The sequence below is a fragment of the Erinaceus europaeus genome, chromosome 2 (assembly GCF_950295315.1).
Source record: "Erinaceus europaeus chromosome 2, mEriEur2.1, whole genome shotgun sequence".
In the NCBI taxonomy this organism is placed as follows: domain Eukaryota; kingdom Metazoa; phylum Chordata; class Mammalia; order Eulipotyphla; family Erinaceidae; genus Erinaceus; species Erinaceus europaeus.
In genome coordinates, this window is record NC_080163.1 from 162981493 (window position 1) to 162997487 (window position 15995).

The 15995-nt window shown below is 36.1% G+C and overlaps 1 protein-coding gene across 5 annotated transcripts in view; it reads left to right on the plus strand.

Annotated features, from left to right (window-relative positions):
• Positions 1-15995, plus strand: part of ABCC12 (ATP binding cassette subfamily C member 12) — a 99003-nt gene that overhangs the window by 7418 nt on the left and 75590 nt on the right. For all 5 annotated transcript variants that reach the window (XR_009548300.1, XR_009548301.1, XM_060185608.1 and 2 more), the window contains exon 2: positions 11108-11276. Coding sequence is in view for 3 of the 5 variants with exons in the window: in XM_060185608.1 (XP_060041591.1) it covers positions 11158-11276 (119 nt within the window). In the remaining 2 variants the exon portion in view is untranslated. The remainder of the gene's footprint in view (positions 1-11107; positions 11277-15995) is intronic.

A 15995-nucleotide genomic window follows, 5' to 3' on the forward strand; every position in this document is an offset into this window, starting at 1 on the left:
TTTCACCTTCTGCATCCCATAATGACCCTGGGTCCATACTCTCAGAGAGGTAAAAAATAGCGAAGCCATCAAGGGAGGGGATGAGATATGGAGTTTTGAGGGTGGGCATTATGTGGAAATGTACCTCTCTTATCCTATAGTCTTGTAAATATTTCCATTTTATAAATAAAAATTATATAAATTAATCAAAAAAGAATCAGAGAGAGCAGTGACCGGCAATTTATTTAGGGAGCAGTAGGACATGCGATATAACTAGAACTGTATGTTAGTTGGTACTAAAATACAGGCTTAAGGAAGGTTTAGAAGAAATTTAGGAAGCCTCTGCTAGGCAATTTCTGATCATCTTGGAGAATCAGGAATCTAGAGCTATGTCCATGATATTTGTGCCATCACTTTTGATCAGTTGAATGATTTAAGATATTTTCTGCAGAATTATTTCCTATAAAAGAAATGTTCCATTATACAGTCTATAGTATCTCAGTTTCCACATCAAGGGATTTGTTATTTTCAGATGAGAAAATTTTGATATTCAAATGCTGTTACAGGGGAGAACATTTTATTCTAGAGGAATTCTTATTATTCAAGCAAGAACTTTGGTGACTAGTGGAGAGGATACATTAGTTTACCTCTGTCTACACTGCCTTAGACGAGGTAGTATCACTCACTATACATACCCCTTTTCAGTTTTACTGAGCTATAATAATAAAATTGTGCAAATTTAAGGTACACAATATATTGATTTGAAAAATGTATACATTGTGAAATGATTACAACAGTAACTTTTTTTTAATTGGTGGGATTAATTGTTTACAGTATATACAGTTGTTGGTCCATGTGTAAAATTTCTGTTTTTAGCAAAACACTCTCACTACCAGTCTAGGTCCTCCACCTTCATGAAAAAGGACCTGAGACCCAACCCTTAGCCCCTCATAGTCCCTTACTTTGGCACAATACACCAAACCCAGTCCAAGTTCTGTTTTGTATTTTCCATTTCTGTTCTTGTTTCTCAAATTAAGTCTATTCTATGAGTGAGATAATCCCATTTTTATTCTTCTCTTTCTGGCTTATCTCACTTAAGATCATTCCTTTAGGCTCCATTCAAGATTAGGTGAAGAAGGAAATTTATCATTCATAATAGGTGAGTAGCATTCCATTGTGTATATGTCACTCATTTGTTGTTACTTAGGTGGCTTCCAGGTTTTGGCTATTACATATTGTGTTGGTATGAACATAGGTATACACAGATAGTTTTGGATGAATGTGTGTGGTTTCTTAGGATATATTTAGAGGAGAGGAATTGCAGGGTCGCAAGATAGGTCTATTTCTATGCTTCTGAGAGTTCTCCATACTGCTCTCTACAGGGGTTGGATCAATTTACATTCCTACCAGAAGTGCAGGAGGGTTTCCTTACCCCTGCAACTACTCTTAACACTTATTGTTTCTATTCATCTCTGATATATGACATTCTGACAGATATGTATGATATCTCATTGTTTTATTTATTTGCATTTCTCTAACAATCAATGATTTGATGTATTTTTTCATATGTCTGTTGGCTTTTTAGAGTTCTTCTTTTTTAAAATTTTTATCTATAAAAAAGAAACACTGACAAAAACCATAGGATAAGAGGGGTATAACTACACACAGTTCTCACCACCAGACCTCCATATCCCATCCCCTCCCATGATAGCTTTCCTATTCTTTAACCCTCTGGGAGTATGGACCCAATATCATCATGAAGTGCCGAAGGTGGAAGGTCTGGATTCTGTAATTGCTTCTCTGCTGAACATGGGCACTGACAGGTTGATCCATTATCCCAGCCTGTCTGTCTCTTTCCCTAGTGGGGTGTGGTTCTAGGGAAACAGGGATCCAGGACACATTGGTGGGGTTGTCTGTCCAGGGAAGTCTGGTTTGCATCATGATAGCATCTGGAACCTGGTGGCTGGAAAAAGTTAACACAAATTGTTGACTAATCATAGATCTTTTCTTTGCGAAATATTCTGTTCATATTCTGTTCTTACTTTTGAATGAGGTCATTTTTTTGTTTTTGTTGCTGAGTTTGATGAGTTCTTTATATATTTACTAGTCTAGTGGTATATATATTATCCTTGGTTGAAACCCTTTTTCCTTCAGGGCTCTATACATATCTTTCCATTCTCTTCTGGCTTTTAGAGTTTGAGCAGAGAAGTCTGCTGGTAGTCTTATGGGTTTTTCCCTGTATGTGACTGTCCCAGATTGCCTCAAGCCTCCTGAGCAGAGGCAGTTGATTGTTAAGAAATCAAAACAACAACAACAACAAAACCTCAGGACTAGGCAAGAATAGCAGGAATAGACAGTTATGCAAATCTTCTATCCACTCTATATTCTATATTCTAACAGTAGCTAGAAGAGAAAGGGAAGTAGAACAGAGATAAATGCAGAGAGAGTCCACTCTGAGTCAAATTTCTTCCCCCAAATAATTCCCAAACGTGTATCAGTGAATTCAGAAAGCTGAATGAGGAAGGAAGAAAGGATGACAAGAACGAGAAAAAAGAAGGAAAAAAGAGAGAAAAAAAAAGAAAAAAGATAATAAAAAGACCAGTAATAAAAAAGCAGTGAAAGGAAAGAGTTATTTATTTATTTGTTATTATTTAATTAGCTATGTGGGGGGTGGAGGGAGAGTATGAGTACGGGTGGTAGGAAGAATGAAACAAGTTACTTAGCAGTGGTTAAGGTACCCAGTCCCCTAGCAATGGAAAATACACTAAGAGTTAATTCTGGTCAACCTGAAGGAGAGGGGCAAAGTGATACGTGTTTATCTTTTATTGATAATAAAATAGAACAAAGTAAAAAAACCTGTCCTGTCTTCAGCTTGGATGGCTCCAGATTGCCTCAGGCCCCCTGAGCAGAGGCAGCTGACTGTTGAGAAAATAAAGCAAAAACAATAAAAAAATAAAAAACAAACAAAAAACCTCTGATGGTCTTTCCCTGTCTGAGTAAGAATCTGCTTGGTGGAATATCTGTATCTGGAATTGGCTACTTAGAAAGAAAAAAGGCCAAAGGTTTCAGAAAGGAATAGAATTAGAATGAATGACTCCCCCTGGTGGGACAGGAATCTTGGCAAAGAAAGAATCTCCTAGCAGGGGAGCCTGCTAGGAGCAGATCTCTGGCCCCCAGGGACTGGTTATGGGGAGGGGGTATGCTTTGGGAATAATAATTAAAAAATATTTTTTCCTTTCTTTTTATTCTATTTTCTAATTCAAATTGAGTTATAGTCACCTCCTTGGTGTCACCGCTAGGACGCCTTATTGACTGTCCTGCTAAAGGCAAAAAAATCCTACTGTTTCCAGTAGATGATGTCAGAGCTCAAGCCACTAGCAACTTCTCATTCTTCCATCTTCTGGAATCTCCCTCTTCTAGGTCTTGATTTAATTCCCTTTGACTGTGTACCTAGAAGTGATATTGCTGGATCATATGGCAGTTCTAGTCTTAAATGAGTGTCTTATATATTTTGGATATGAATTTATCAGATATATGATTGCAAAATATTTTCTACCTTTCTCTAGGTTGAATTTTCATTCTGTTGGTGAATATAAATGCAAAATGTTGGAATAAAGTATAAGCAAACTAAATTTATCACCACAATAAAATAATTATATAACATAATGAAAATGGGATGCAAGGATACTTCAACGTCTTTAAACCCTTAAATGTGAAAATCATACTAATAGAATGGAAGACAAAAATCATATGATTTTCTCAATACTTGAAGCAAAAGCATTTGATAGAACATCTATTCATTTAAAAATTCAATAAATTAACAAGTCCATACTCAATATCATACTCAGTAGTGAAAAGTTAAAAATATTTCCTCTAAAAACAGAAGACAAGGATATTTAGCCCTACAACTTATACTCAATGTAGTACCAAAGTTGTAGCCACAGAAATTAGAGCAGAAAGAAAATAAAACTCATTCATATTGGAAGGGTAGAAGTAAAATGGACTCTGTCTGCGTATGATATGATGCTATATGTACAAAAATCAAAGATTCATCCACAAAATTGTTAGAACTAACTTAGTAAAATCATAAAATACAATTGTTGTTTTTCTACATACTAATAACACAATGTCTGTAAAATAAAGAAAACACATTCATCATAGTCTAAAATGATAAAATACGGAAATAATCAAGGTGGTGAAAGATCTGTACATTGTAAATTATGTTGAAAAAAGATCATAATGTTAAATTGGTTGAAATATACCCTCTGTTCTTGCACTACAAAACTTAATTAGCACTGTTAAAATGTTTTTACTACTCATTTATGGATTCAATCCAATACAGACTGGAGTCTTTCACAGAAATAGAAAAAAATGATCTAACATTTTGTATGAAATGAAGAACACTATGATTAGTCAAACAATCTTGAGAAAGAAGAATGAAGCTGATGGTATGACCCTTCCTTATTTCAAACTACATTGCAAAGCTATAGTGACAAAAAAAATGACACTAGCATAAAAAATAAAGACACCTTGACCTAGAGAACAGAACTGAGAAACCAGAAATGAAACCTCACATACACATTCAACCAATAAAGAAAACAAGAATGCCAAATACTTAATGGGGAAAGGATATTGTTTTCAGTTAAGGACATTGGAGAAATGAATAATCACAAGGACAATAAAAAACCTCACAAAAATGAACTCTAAATGCATTAGAAACTTGAACATAAAACCTGAAGCCATGAAATTCCTAGAAAAAAAAACAGGAAAATTTCTCTGATACTGTTCTTGGCAGTAATTTTTTTGACATGTCATTATAAGCAAAATGAAAGAAATGTAATTAAGTGTAGCCATATCAAACTAAAAAGCTTCTGTACAGCAAAAGAAATATTTACCAGAATGAAAGTCAACATACAGAATGGTAGAAGATATTTGCAATCATATATTTGAGAAAAAATTTGTATCTAAAAAAATTTAAAAACCTATATAACTCAATAATAGAATTCACTAGGGAAGCCATCTGGTATTGAGGTTTCCTTTATTTGGAGAAGATTTTATTGATTCAGTCTCCTTATTCATAGTTAGTTACTCAGATTTTTATGTTTCTTTCTATTGATTTAAGATTCTTTAGCAGTATTAAAAAAATTGTAGAGTATAGTTTTGCCCCTTTGCAGCTACACCGCAGTAGAAGTTATACCATCTTTATACCAGAGAAATGAGACTTATCTACTTATCTATTTATTCCAATCCACTTCAATATTCACCATAATTTTCATATAATTTAAAAGCATTTTTTAAAAAAACTTTATCTTTTATTATTGTATTTTTTGAAAGTAATTTGTTTCATTATATCATACATATAAGTGAAATCATTGGATATTTATATTTTGATTTCTTCCCTATTTCTCTCTAACTAGTCATATACAGTTTCATATATAATGCTCCAACAGACAAAATGTCATTTTTAAAAATTTTATTAGTGATTTAATAATTATTGATAAGAGATTGTGGGCAATTCCTACCACCAGAGTTCCATATCCCATCCCCTCCATTGGAACCTTTCCTATTTTTTTATCCCACTGGGAGTATTGACCAAAGAGCTTTATGGAATGCAGAAGGTGGGAGGTCTGGCTTCAGTAGTTGATTCTCCACTGGACATAGGCATTGATAAGTCCATCCATAACTCTAGCCTGTTTCTGTCTTTCCTTAGTGGGGTAGGGCTCTGGGGTGGTGGGGTCTTAGGACACATTGGTGAGTATCTGCCCAGGAAAGTCAGGTTATTGTCATGGTAGCATCTGCAACTTGGTGGCTGAAAAGCATTAAGATATAAAACAGAACAATTTGTTTGATAATCAGGAACTTAAAGGTAAAAATATAGTAGACCTAGAGAACAGAACTGAGAAACCAGAAATGAAACCTCACATAGACATTTGGGGGTCTTCATGTTGGAAGAAGCTAAGAAGTCTATTTTAACTATATTCTGATGGGCCCATGACTTTACTAATTTTTTCCTGGGCCAGACAGCTAACATGAAGGTGGTCTAAAATTATTGTCTGGGATGATTGTGTCAGAATAAGGAGTAGGGCAAGAAGCTGGATCACAACAGAGAGTAGTTCCCAGATATGGAAAAAGTGTATAAATACTATTAACTCAAAACCCCATCAGGGTTTACCTAGGGCCCATGTCCATTCATATTTAGCACAAGAGCTTGTGTAACTTCTGCATCCCTGTTCGTCTGAACTCACATTCCGTAGTCAAGGCTAGGAACATTCTTTTTTTTGGGGGGGGGTTATTTTCTTTTCTATGTGAATTAAAATTTTTTTATTTATAAAATGGCAACACTGACAAGACCATAGGATAGGAAGAATACAATTCCCACCACCAGAACTCCATATCCCATCTCCTCCCCTGATAGCTTTCCTATTCTTTAACCCTCTGGGAGTATGGACTCAAGGTCATTATAGGGTGCAGAAGGTGGAAGGTCTGGCTTCTGTAATTGCTTTCTCACTGAACATGGATGTTGACAGGTTGATCTATACTCCCAGCCTGTCTTTCACTTTCCCTAGTGGGGCAGAGTGAAGCAGGACTTCAGGACACATTGGTGGGGTCATCTGCCCAGGGAAGTCCAGTTGGCATCAATAACCTGGTGGCTGAAAAAAGAGTTAACAAATAAAGCTATACAAATTGTTGACTAATCATGAACCTAAAGGCTGGAATAGTACAGATGAAGATTTGGGTTCTCCGTTTTGGAAATAGCTAGTAGGTTTATTTCAGGTATATTCCAAAGGGCCCATGACTTTTAGTTTTTGCCTGAGCCTGACCTCTGATATGTAGTTAGACTCAAGTTATTGTCTGGGGAGATGATGTCATGGTTGGAAAAAGGGCTAGAAAGCTGGATCAGGGAAGAGAGGAGCTCCCAAATATGGGAAAGATGTGTAAATATTGTTGCCTGTAAACCCCATCAATTTTATCTAGGGCCATATTCATCATAGGAGTCTATGTAACCTCTACATCCCTGTTGTCTACTCACATTCTGTTGTCATGAGTAGGAACATTCCAAGTTGCACTAATTTTAAAATGGACCCATCTTCCTTAGGTGGAAGATAGAGGAAGTTATTCAACCCCCCTTCAGAGGATGAAACATTTTCTACCATTGTTGAACCACACTGAGGGCAAGGCCCTATGGAGGCCCAGAAAGGGGTCCATTATGTTGTTCCTGATAGAGTTGACCAGTGATAATGAAGAGAGGGATCTATTTGAGGTTTAAGCTCATCATGTCTGTGTGGGAATCACTGGACTCTCTGACTAGGGCCCCAGATGATGGGGTGGTCTGATAGTGACTAAAGAGTCATCCTTAAAGTTTGCCAGTCTCTTGCCCTTATTCAGCTTTTGTAGTCCTTACTTTGATAAGGTTAGCTTTGGAGTGACTGAGGGAAGTGTAATATGGAGTAGTTAAGGTATATATTTTGCCTTAATTTGTCGATACATGTGTACATCTGTGCTATCTCATGGGACCTGGTCTATATCTAGGTTTTTAGGCTTTTTAAAGAAGTGGACCACCTGAAATGGAATAAAGGAGCCCTATGAGAAAGGAAAGGTCTCACCTGAGTAATGATGCTGATGGACTGACATTCCACGGCTGACGTCTCTGGACACAGTCTGAAGTGAAGCATGCCGAGGTGGTACTCGTTGCATTGAGATTAGGTTGGGATCAGTAGATGCAGTGTCAATTGATATGAATTGAGAGAAGCATGCAGGAAAGTGAGCCCCACCCTAGATTGGGGGAAGCGGGAGGTTCCTGCTATCTTAGGGTTTAAGAAGGCAACAGATAGTTATTGCTATAATCAGATCACATGGCTATGGGGTTAACTGAAAATCCCATTGTTAGGATTTACTGTATCATACATGACCTCACCATAATTTATGTATATATATCTGTATCTTATAAAGTAACACCACCAGTTTCTTCTGTTCTCCCTGGTGGAAGTGTAGCAATTTTCCATGTTTGTTGACCTTTTGTATCTCTTCTGTAGTGAATAGTCTGTTCATATCCTCTGCTCACCTTTGAATCGTGTCATTTGCTCTTTTATTGCTACCTTTGGTGAACTATATATATATATTGGTTATTAGCCTCTTCTCTGATGTGTAGCATGCAAAGATTTTCTCCCATTCTGTTAGAAGTCTCTTTTTCTGGGTGATGGTTTCTTTTGCTGTGCTTTTCAATTTGATAAAGTCCCATTGGTTTATTTTTGTTTTAGTTTTCCTTGCAATTGGGTCTATATTATCAAAGATCTCCTTGAGATTTAGATTGGAAAATGTTCCATCAATATTTTCCTCTACATTTTTGATAGTTTCTGGTCTAACATCCAGGTCCTTGATTCATTTGAAGTTTACCTTTGTTTCTGGTGAGATAAAGTGGTTCAGTGTCATGTTTCAACCCAATTTTCCTAGCACTGCTAGGAAAGAGATCCTCCTTCCTCCATTTAGTAGTTTAGGTACCCTTAACCAAAAATTAGATGTCCATAGATGTGGGAAACAATGTCATTTTTTGTAATAGCACAGCATTATTCCACTGAGTAGTGCATGAAGACAAGATATCCTTTAATTTTTTTGTGAATATCTACTTCAGTTTCTTTGAACAATGTGTTATTGTTTTCCTTGTAAAGATCTTTAACCTCTTCTTTAAAATTTACTCCAAGGTACTTTATATTTTTGGTGCAATTATATCTTATTCCTCCTGATTTTCCTTTCCTCCAATTCATTGTGTATATAAATGCAAAAGGGTTATGTATGTTAATTTTGTATTATGACACTTTACTAAATTTCTTAATAATTTCTAGTGGTTTTTAAAATAATTTTATTTATTTATTTATTAATTTTATTTAGATAGAGAAATCAAGAGGGAAGGAGGACAGAGGACAAGAAAGGAATGGAATGGCATATTCTAAATATTAAAAGATAAGAACTGCCAGAATGAAATATGTCGAGGTTAAATCACTGATTGAGTGATATAATTCAGAAAGAAAAAGATGAATATAGGATGATACCACTGATAAACAGAAGCTGAGAAAGAAGAACAGAAAGGGAAACATAAAGCAGAATTTGAGTGAGTTTGGAGTATTGCACCAAAGGATTTTTTTTCTTAAAGTTTTTAATCTTATTGGTGAATGATCTGTTGAGTGCTTTTTTTTTTAATTTGTTTATTTATTATTGGATAGAGACAGAGGGAAATTGAAGCAGGTGATAGAGATGGAGAGAGACAGCGATACCTGCAGCCCTGCTTCACCACTTGTGAAGATTTACCCCTCAAGTGGGGACCAGGGGCTTGTACCTGGGTCCTTGTGCACTGCAGTGTGTGCACTTAACCAGGTACACCACTGCCTGGCTCCATGAGTACCTGTTTTTATGTGATTATATTGTGGTAACTTTTATAAGCTAAACTGAGTGTCTAATTTTAACAAACACCACTATGATGAATCTTCTAAATCCCTTTTCTGCTTGTTCTCCAGTTCTGTCTTTATGAATTTTTTTCTAGGGCTTTTTTTTTTTCACCATTCATGTTACACATATGTGACTTCGCTACTTGGTTAAATTTTAGTTCAGATAGAGTGAAAGAGAGAGAGAGACTCTACCACAGCAGAGCTTCTTAGCAATGCATGTGCTGGGACTTGAACTTGGGTTCTGCACAAAGCAGGGCAGATAGAGAATTTTTTTTTTTTTAAAGTTACCTGTTACTTTTTTCTGTGCATCTAGGTTAATTTCTAATGTTTACCTGTGGGTGTTGTTGTGACTGTATTGATGAAGTTTTCTAGAAGGATGGTGTTTCTTTCCTGCCTACCTGTTGTATACTGGTAAAGCTTTTCTGGGTTTTACTGATATTTTTATAGTTTTGGGGGGGAAACATGGCTTACTTGCACTATCCTGTCTTGGCTCTGCCTCCAGATAGTGCTATCATTTGAACCCAACTTAATACAGGGATAATCTTTAATATTTATTCATGATTCTTTCTTGGTAGGTTTTATGTGTTCAGGTATTTCCCCAATTCTTCTCAATTATGACATTTGTTTGTTCATAACTGCTTGTGGTAGCCTGATATAAGCCTTTATATTTCTGTGATATTCATTATAATGTCAACCTTTCCATTTTTGGATCTTTTCTGTTTTTCTTAGTCTAGCTAAGGAGTTTATAATCAGTTTTTAGTTCCATTAATCTATCATTTAAAAAATATCTTTCATTTATCTTTGGTATTTTCTTTCTTTTTCCAATTTTGCATTTAACATGTTCTTTTTTAGCTCCTTGAGGAAATTATTTGAGTTGTTTTGTGTTAATGTAGGCACTTATTATTATACATTTCTTTCTTGGAATTGCTTTTGCTGTAGCCCATGAATTTCAGTATGGTGTGTTTCTATTTTCATGTTTCAAGATAGTTTTTATCAGGAATGTGTTGATCAGTTCATATAGACACAGCTATATATGATTTTTATATTTTGTCAGCTAACGTACTTTTTATTACCACATAATAAAATTCTTTATCTCTTATAATTTTTAGATGAAGGCCTATTTAGTTAGATACAAGTGTCCTCATTTCCTTTTTGCTTCTATATACCTGGAGTATCTTTCAGAACCCTTCGATCTGAACCTATTCTTATCCTCAAATTTGGAGTACCCTGTAAGCAGAATATATAACAGTTGGTTTTTTTTAAAATTCACTTAGTCATTCTATGCTTTTTGATTAGGGGGTTTAACCTGCTTCATTTTGAGAAGATGTTAGTATGCAAAGATTTACTAATGCCAGTTACTGTTTTCTTTCTCTTTTGTTTCCTTGTTTCCTATTTCTCCTATTACTGCTTTTCTTAGTGTATTGATGGTTTTCTATAGTTGCACACTTCAATTCTCTTCATTTTATCTTTTGTGAATCTAATGTAAGCTATTTGTGATTTCCTGAAGCTTAAGTAAAATATCTTATAGATATAATAATCTGCTTTGTGCTGATAGCAAGAAGAGCTGACCAGTGAAAAAGGTCTGGGCAGTGAGAGCAAGGAAACCAGTCTGGGTAGATCACAGGGCTGCCTTATTATATTCTGAAGTGTCCTCATTTTAGTCAACCTTCCTTATCTCTATTCTGCAGATTGAAAGAGTTCTTCAACTAGGAGTGCAGGGCTCCGGATTGCCATAAAAATGGTGGGTGAAGCACCCTACCTTATCTCAGGTCTTGACCGGAGAGGGCGTAGGAGATCCTTTTCAGAAAGATATATCCCAAGCCTGAAGACCATGATCCCAGTGAGACCTTATGCAAGGTAAGCCAAGAGGAGGATTGAGGGTGGTCCTGGGCAGAACCGCTCATCCATCAGGACACTGCCTATGCTGTTAATCTGTATGCTTTTTTTTTTTTTTATTCTTCCAATCATTCATCTACTCATCCATTCTCTGTATATTTATCCATTTATTTACTTACTTCTTGCTTTATGTCCTTTGGTGAGATGGAGACAATAGTTGATGTTTAAGGTGAGCTTTCTATATATCAGAACCTGCTAAAATGCTTTACATATACATCTCATTTATTCATTACAACCTCTCTAAAGATACTGCTACTGTCTTTTTCAGATGTATGAGAAACTGAGGCACAGAGAGGTTATGTAGCTTATCCAAAGCTGATCAGGAATATTTTGCTTTGCATCAAACTGACTCAACACTTAACATTCTATAGTAGTTATTTAACTTATAGCTTTGTAGGAACAGTAGCTCTAATGGGTAGAGCTCAATTAGATGAGTTTCTGGTTTGATTCAGCTTACTATATCTGTTAGTTAGCAATGCAGATGTGCTTCTGGGGGTTGGTTGGTTAAAAAGAACAAATGTATCACTTGGGCTCTCAGTATTCATCAGGTTAGCCTGGGCTTGGCCACAGAATAATGCAGTAGGCTGCTAGGAGAATGGATTGAAGTATGCAGGGCTTTTTGAAACTGAAGTTCAGAACTGGTGCACTACATCCCCCTCCCCCCCACTGCATTCTATTGACTAAAATAAGTCACAAGTCAACCCAGATTAAAGGTGTAGATACATAGATTGACCTCTTGATGGAAACAACTGCAAGGTCACATTCTAAGGGCCTGGTAAACAGATGGTGAGATTATGTCTGTTTTGAACTGCAGGAGAACTCAAGCAGGTTTAATTTTTTTTTTTCTTTATAAGGCAGTCTGACTTTCAAGTTCACTTGCTTAATTATAGCATTGTAAAATACTGTATTATTAACAGTGCATTAAACCACTGTTTTAAATGCTACCTTTTCTATGTGGACAAGTTCCTGGGATCTCTTCTCTTTGCAGCAGAAAGTCAAGTGGAAGTCTTAGAGTGAATGCGGCTCTCTCCCAGAACACTGGGAACTCTAAGGTCAAAGATGAAGGTTGAAAGGCAAGGATTTGAGTCCTTAACTTTAAGCAGAAAAATTCTAACCTGTTGTTTTGGCTCAATTTATAATGGCTTTATAGAGACAATGTGGGGCAGTATTTTAGAGAATTATGGGATTCTGGAGGCAAAAACCAGTAAGTTTGAATCCCTGGTCTACCACTTCTAGCTATCTTTGTGATTAATTGTTTTTATCTATGAAATGGGCTTATAATCTGTTTTGAGGTCTATATGATAAGGTGAAACTACCCATTCTTTTGAATTTTTGTGAAAATTTCATGACTTTATGACCTTCTAGAAAACTGTTATAATATACCAGGCACAATGTATTTTTTCAGTATTATCTTAGCTTGGGTTTACTCAAGAAGTATAGTTTGGGTAAAGAACTTATGTGTAGGTAGCTTTTGCAGGAGGAAATCCAAGGAAGCACATCCAATGATTTAGGGAAAGAGAGCATGGGATGTGTCATCAGTGTTACTGTCACAGAAACTAGATTCTAATCATCCTGAGAAAGGAAACAAATTTTACATCCTAAGGATGTGGGTTGGGGCATTAATCCACAGACTCCTGTGCTTCATGGCCTAAGTTTTCATCATAGAATTTTGTTTTGTTTTTGCCTCCAGGGTTATCGCTGGGGCTTGGTGACTGCACTACTAAATCTACCTCTCCTAGCAGCCATTTATTCCTTTCTATTTCACTAATAGGACAGAAATTGAGAGAGGAGGGGGACCTAGAGAGGAAGAGAGAAAGATAGACATAGGAGGACATGCTTTACTGCTCATGAAGTATCATCCTTACAGGTAGGGTGCTGGGCTGATGTTGGGAACATGTGTGGGCCTGAGAGTCAAGAAGGAAAGAACCAAGTCTGAGTTTCCCCCCTTATGCTCACCTCGGTTGAGAGAGACTTACCAAGAGGTTATCTTCTCAGACCTCCATCCAAAGATGGGGGTGGTTCTCCCTAAGCTCTATCAGGCTCACACACACATGTTCCCAACAGACTTGAGCCTGGGTCCTGCACTTGGCAATGTGTGTACTCAACCAGATCACCACCATCCAGCTCCCACCACAGAGTACTGACCCACCACAATTGAGAGGCGCATTTTATTTCTGACATGGGCCTCAAACAGGTGGTGACGTGAGCACAACAAAAGTTTGAGATGAGAGGTGGCCAGCATGAGTTTGAGCCTGAAGGCACTATACTCTGTGCCTGAGATCAGAGGCAGATGTGACAAGTATCCACATTCATGGTATCTTGATAGCATCTACTATAAATACAAAGCTTTTATATGGTTTGGAACATAAAAAACCATGAAGAATTAGATCATAATATGTGTTTCTGACTTTTTCTTTGTATTAAATGGCTAAGTCTTTAAGGGGAAAAAAGAACATGGTCTCTTCCTCTTCCCTTTTTTTTCCCCATCCTCTATTCTGTTCATTCATATGTTGTCTGATATTTGTGTAGTGCTTTCCTTATGTTAAGGTTTGGTCCTAGCTCTTCCCTCCTCAGAGAGCTTCATCCTATCATGGCATGATCAACTCTGCACCTTCCCCATTCTGAGAGCAAAAGACACATATCCAACTCTTCTGACAGTCAAATAGAAGGTATTCATTTTTCAAGGCAAATGGAGTTGATACCTCACTACTCCTAAAAGATGATAATGGGGTTTGAACACAGGCAAATGCTCAGCAATTATTCTGCTAAAAAAGTTTCAGCTTGTAGTATTATACTCAATTTTATGGTGTAAATAATCCTACTGTGACCATTTCAAGTTCACCGCTGAACACACATTGGAAAGATAGCATCCTATAGTATATGTTATTCCAGCCACCCAGGAATAAAAGATTTATACAATCCAAAGAGCACAGGTATTAGTACAATAATTAAGAGGTGATGAACTTTTAGTCCTTATTGCCTCTATATTTAGGAAATTTTCTTAAATTGATGTAACCTAATTTTCAACATTGGTGGCATTGAACAACTAACTTTCAGATTCCCCCAAATTTTTACAACTGGCTCTCATCAGTTAGTCTGAACCAGTCGCAGCACACCAGTAACCAAAGTTTCAGTAGATATTTGCCACAATTTCTGCACTTGACTGTGGTTCTTATTGTAGTCAGGAAGTCAAACCAAACAATAAACTCTCTTGAATCCCCAATTTCACTAAATATTTGTAGATTGAACTCACTGTTCAAATGACAAGGAGTAACAGGGTGGCTCAGCAAACATAATTAAACTATATGCTATTTTTAGAAAAGCAAATTGAGTCCTGATGACAAACATAGATTCAAAGTCAAAAGATGAAAAACAACCAGACAAACAAGTAGGAGCCTAAAGAAGGTAGAGATAGCCACACTTATTTCAGCTACAATAGTCTTTCAGATAAAATAACAGCCAGAAGTGTACATTATATAATGGTTACAGAATCAATTTACTGCAAGTACTTGACGCTTACTGTATTTATGTATTAAATGAAGGGCCATCAACATATATAAAGCAGCTATTAACAGAGTTGAGAAGAGAGACATTGACAGCAGCATGGTAATAGTAACTGTAGTGCCTCACTCTCACCAAGAGACAGATCAACCAGATAGAAAATCAACAAGGAGACAATAGCCTTAAACAAGAAAACAGAGGTTAGATTCAGAAGACATTTGTAGGGCTCTTCACTTTAATAAAGCTAAGTACACATTTTTTTCAAATGTGCCTAAACATTCTGTAGTATATAAAACAAATACTAGTAAAACAAAATAAGACTGAAATCATATCAAGCATCTCTTCAGATCACAAGGAAATTTAACTAGAAATCAACCACAGAAAAGAAAACTTGGAAAGTTCAGATGTGGAGATTTAACAATATACTATTATTATTATAGAATAATGATTAAATCAAGGAAGAAATCAAAGAAGAATTAAAAAGTCAATAGTACAATGATGTTCTTTAAGGAAATAAAATAGAATGCATAGAAACTCAGTTGTAATCATAAAATACACAGAACTTTTAGCACAACCCTGAGGAAAAAAAGAACAAGAATGGAGGCAAAGTAATCAAAATGACATGGAATTGGAATAAAAATAGGCACACGGATCTATAGAATGGAATTGAGAGCCCAGAAATAACCTCTCATGTATATGGATAGTCAATTTATGACAAAGGAACCAAAAGAGTAAAATAGAGAGAGGTTTAATAGATGGTGTGGGGAAAACCAGGTGCTACTCACGGAAGAATGAAACAGGATAACTGTGCACATGCATAAAAATCAACTCAAAGTAGAAGAGAGCCATTGACAGTAGTCAAGAAACCATAAACTACCAATAAAGAAAAATAGAACATTCCATTATGTTGGTTTCAGAGTTGTGTTTGGGAGCTTGAGTCCAGTAGTAAGAGAAATAAAAATAAACCAACTGGGCTATATCAAACTGAAAAAGTTCTGCACAATAAAATCATTAAAATGAAAATATATTCTAAAATATATTCTAATACATATCATAAAGTATTCAAACATCAAACAACAGGCTAGTATCCAAAATATATAAAGAACTCAAAAAATTCATCAACAAAACTTCAAATAACCCTATCCCCAAACAGTAAGAGTTAGTTATAAATAAATGTTG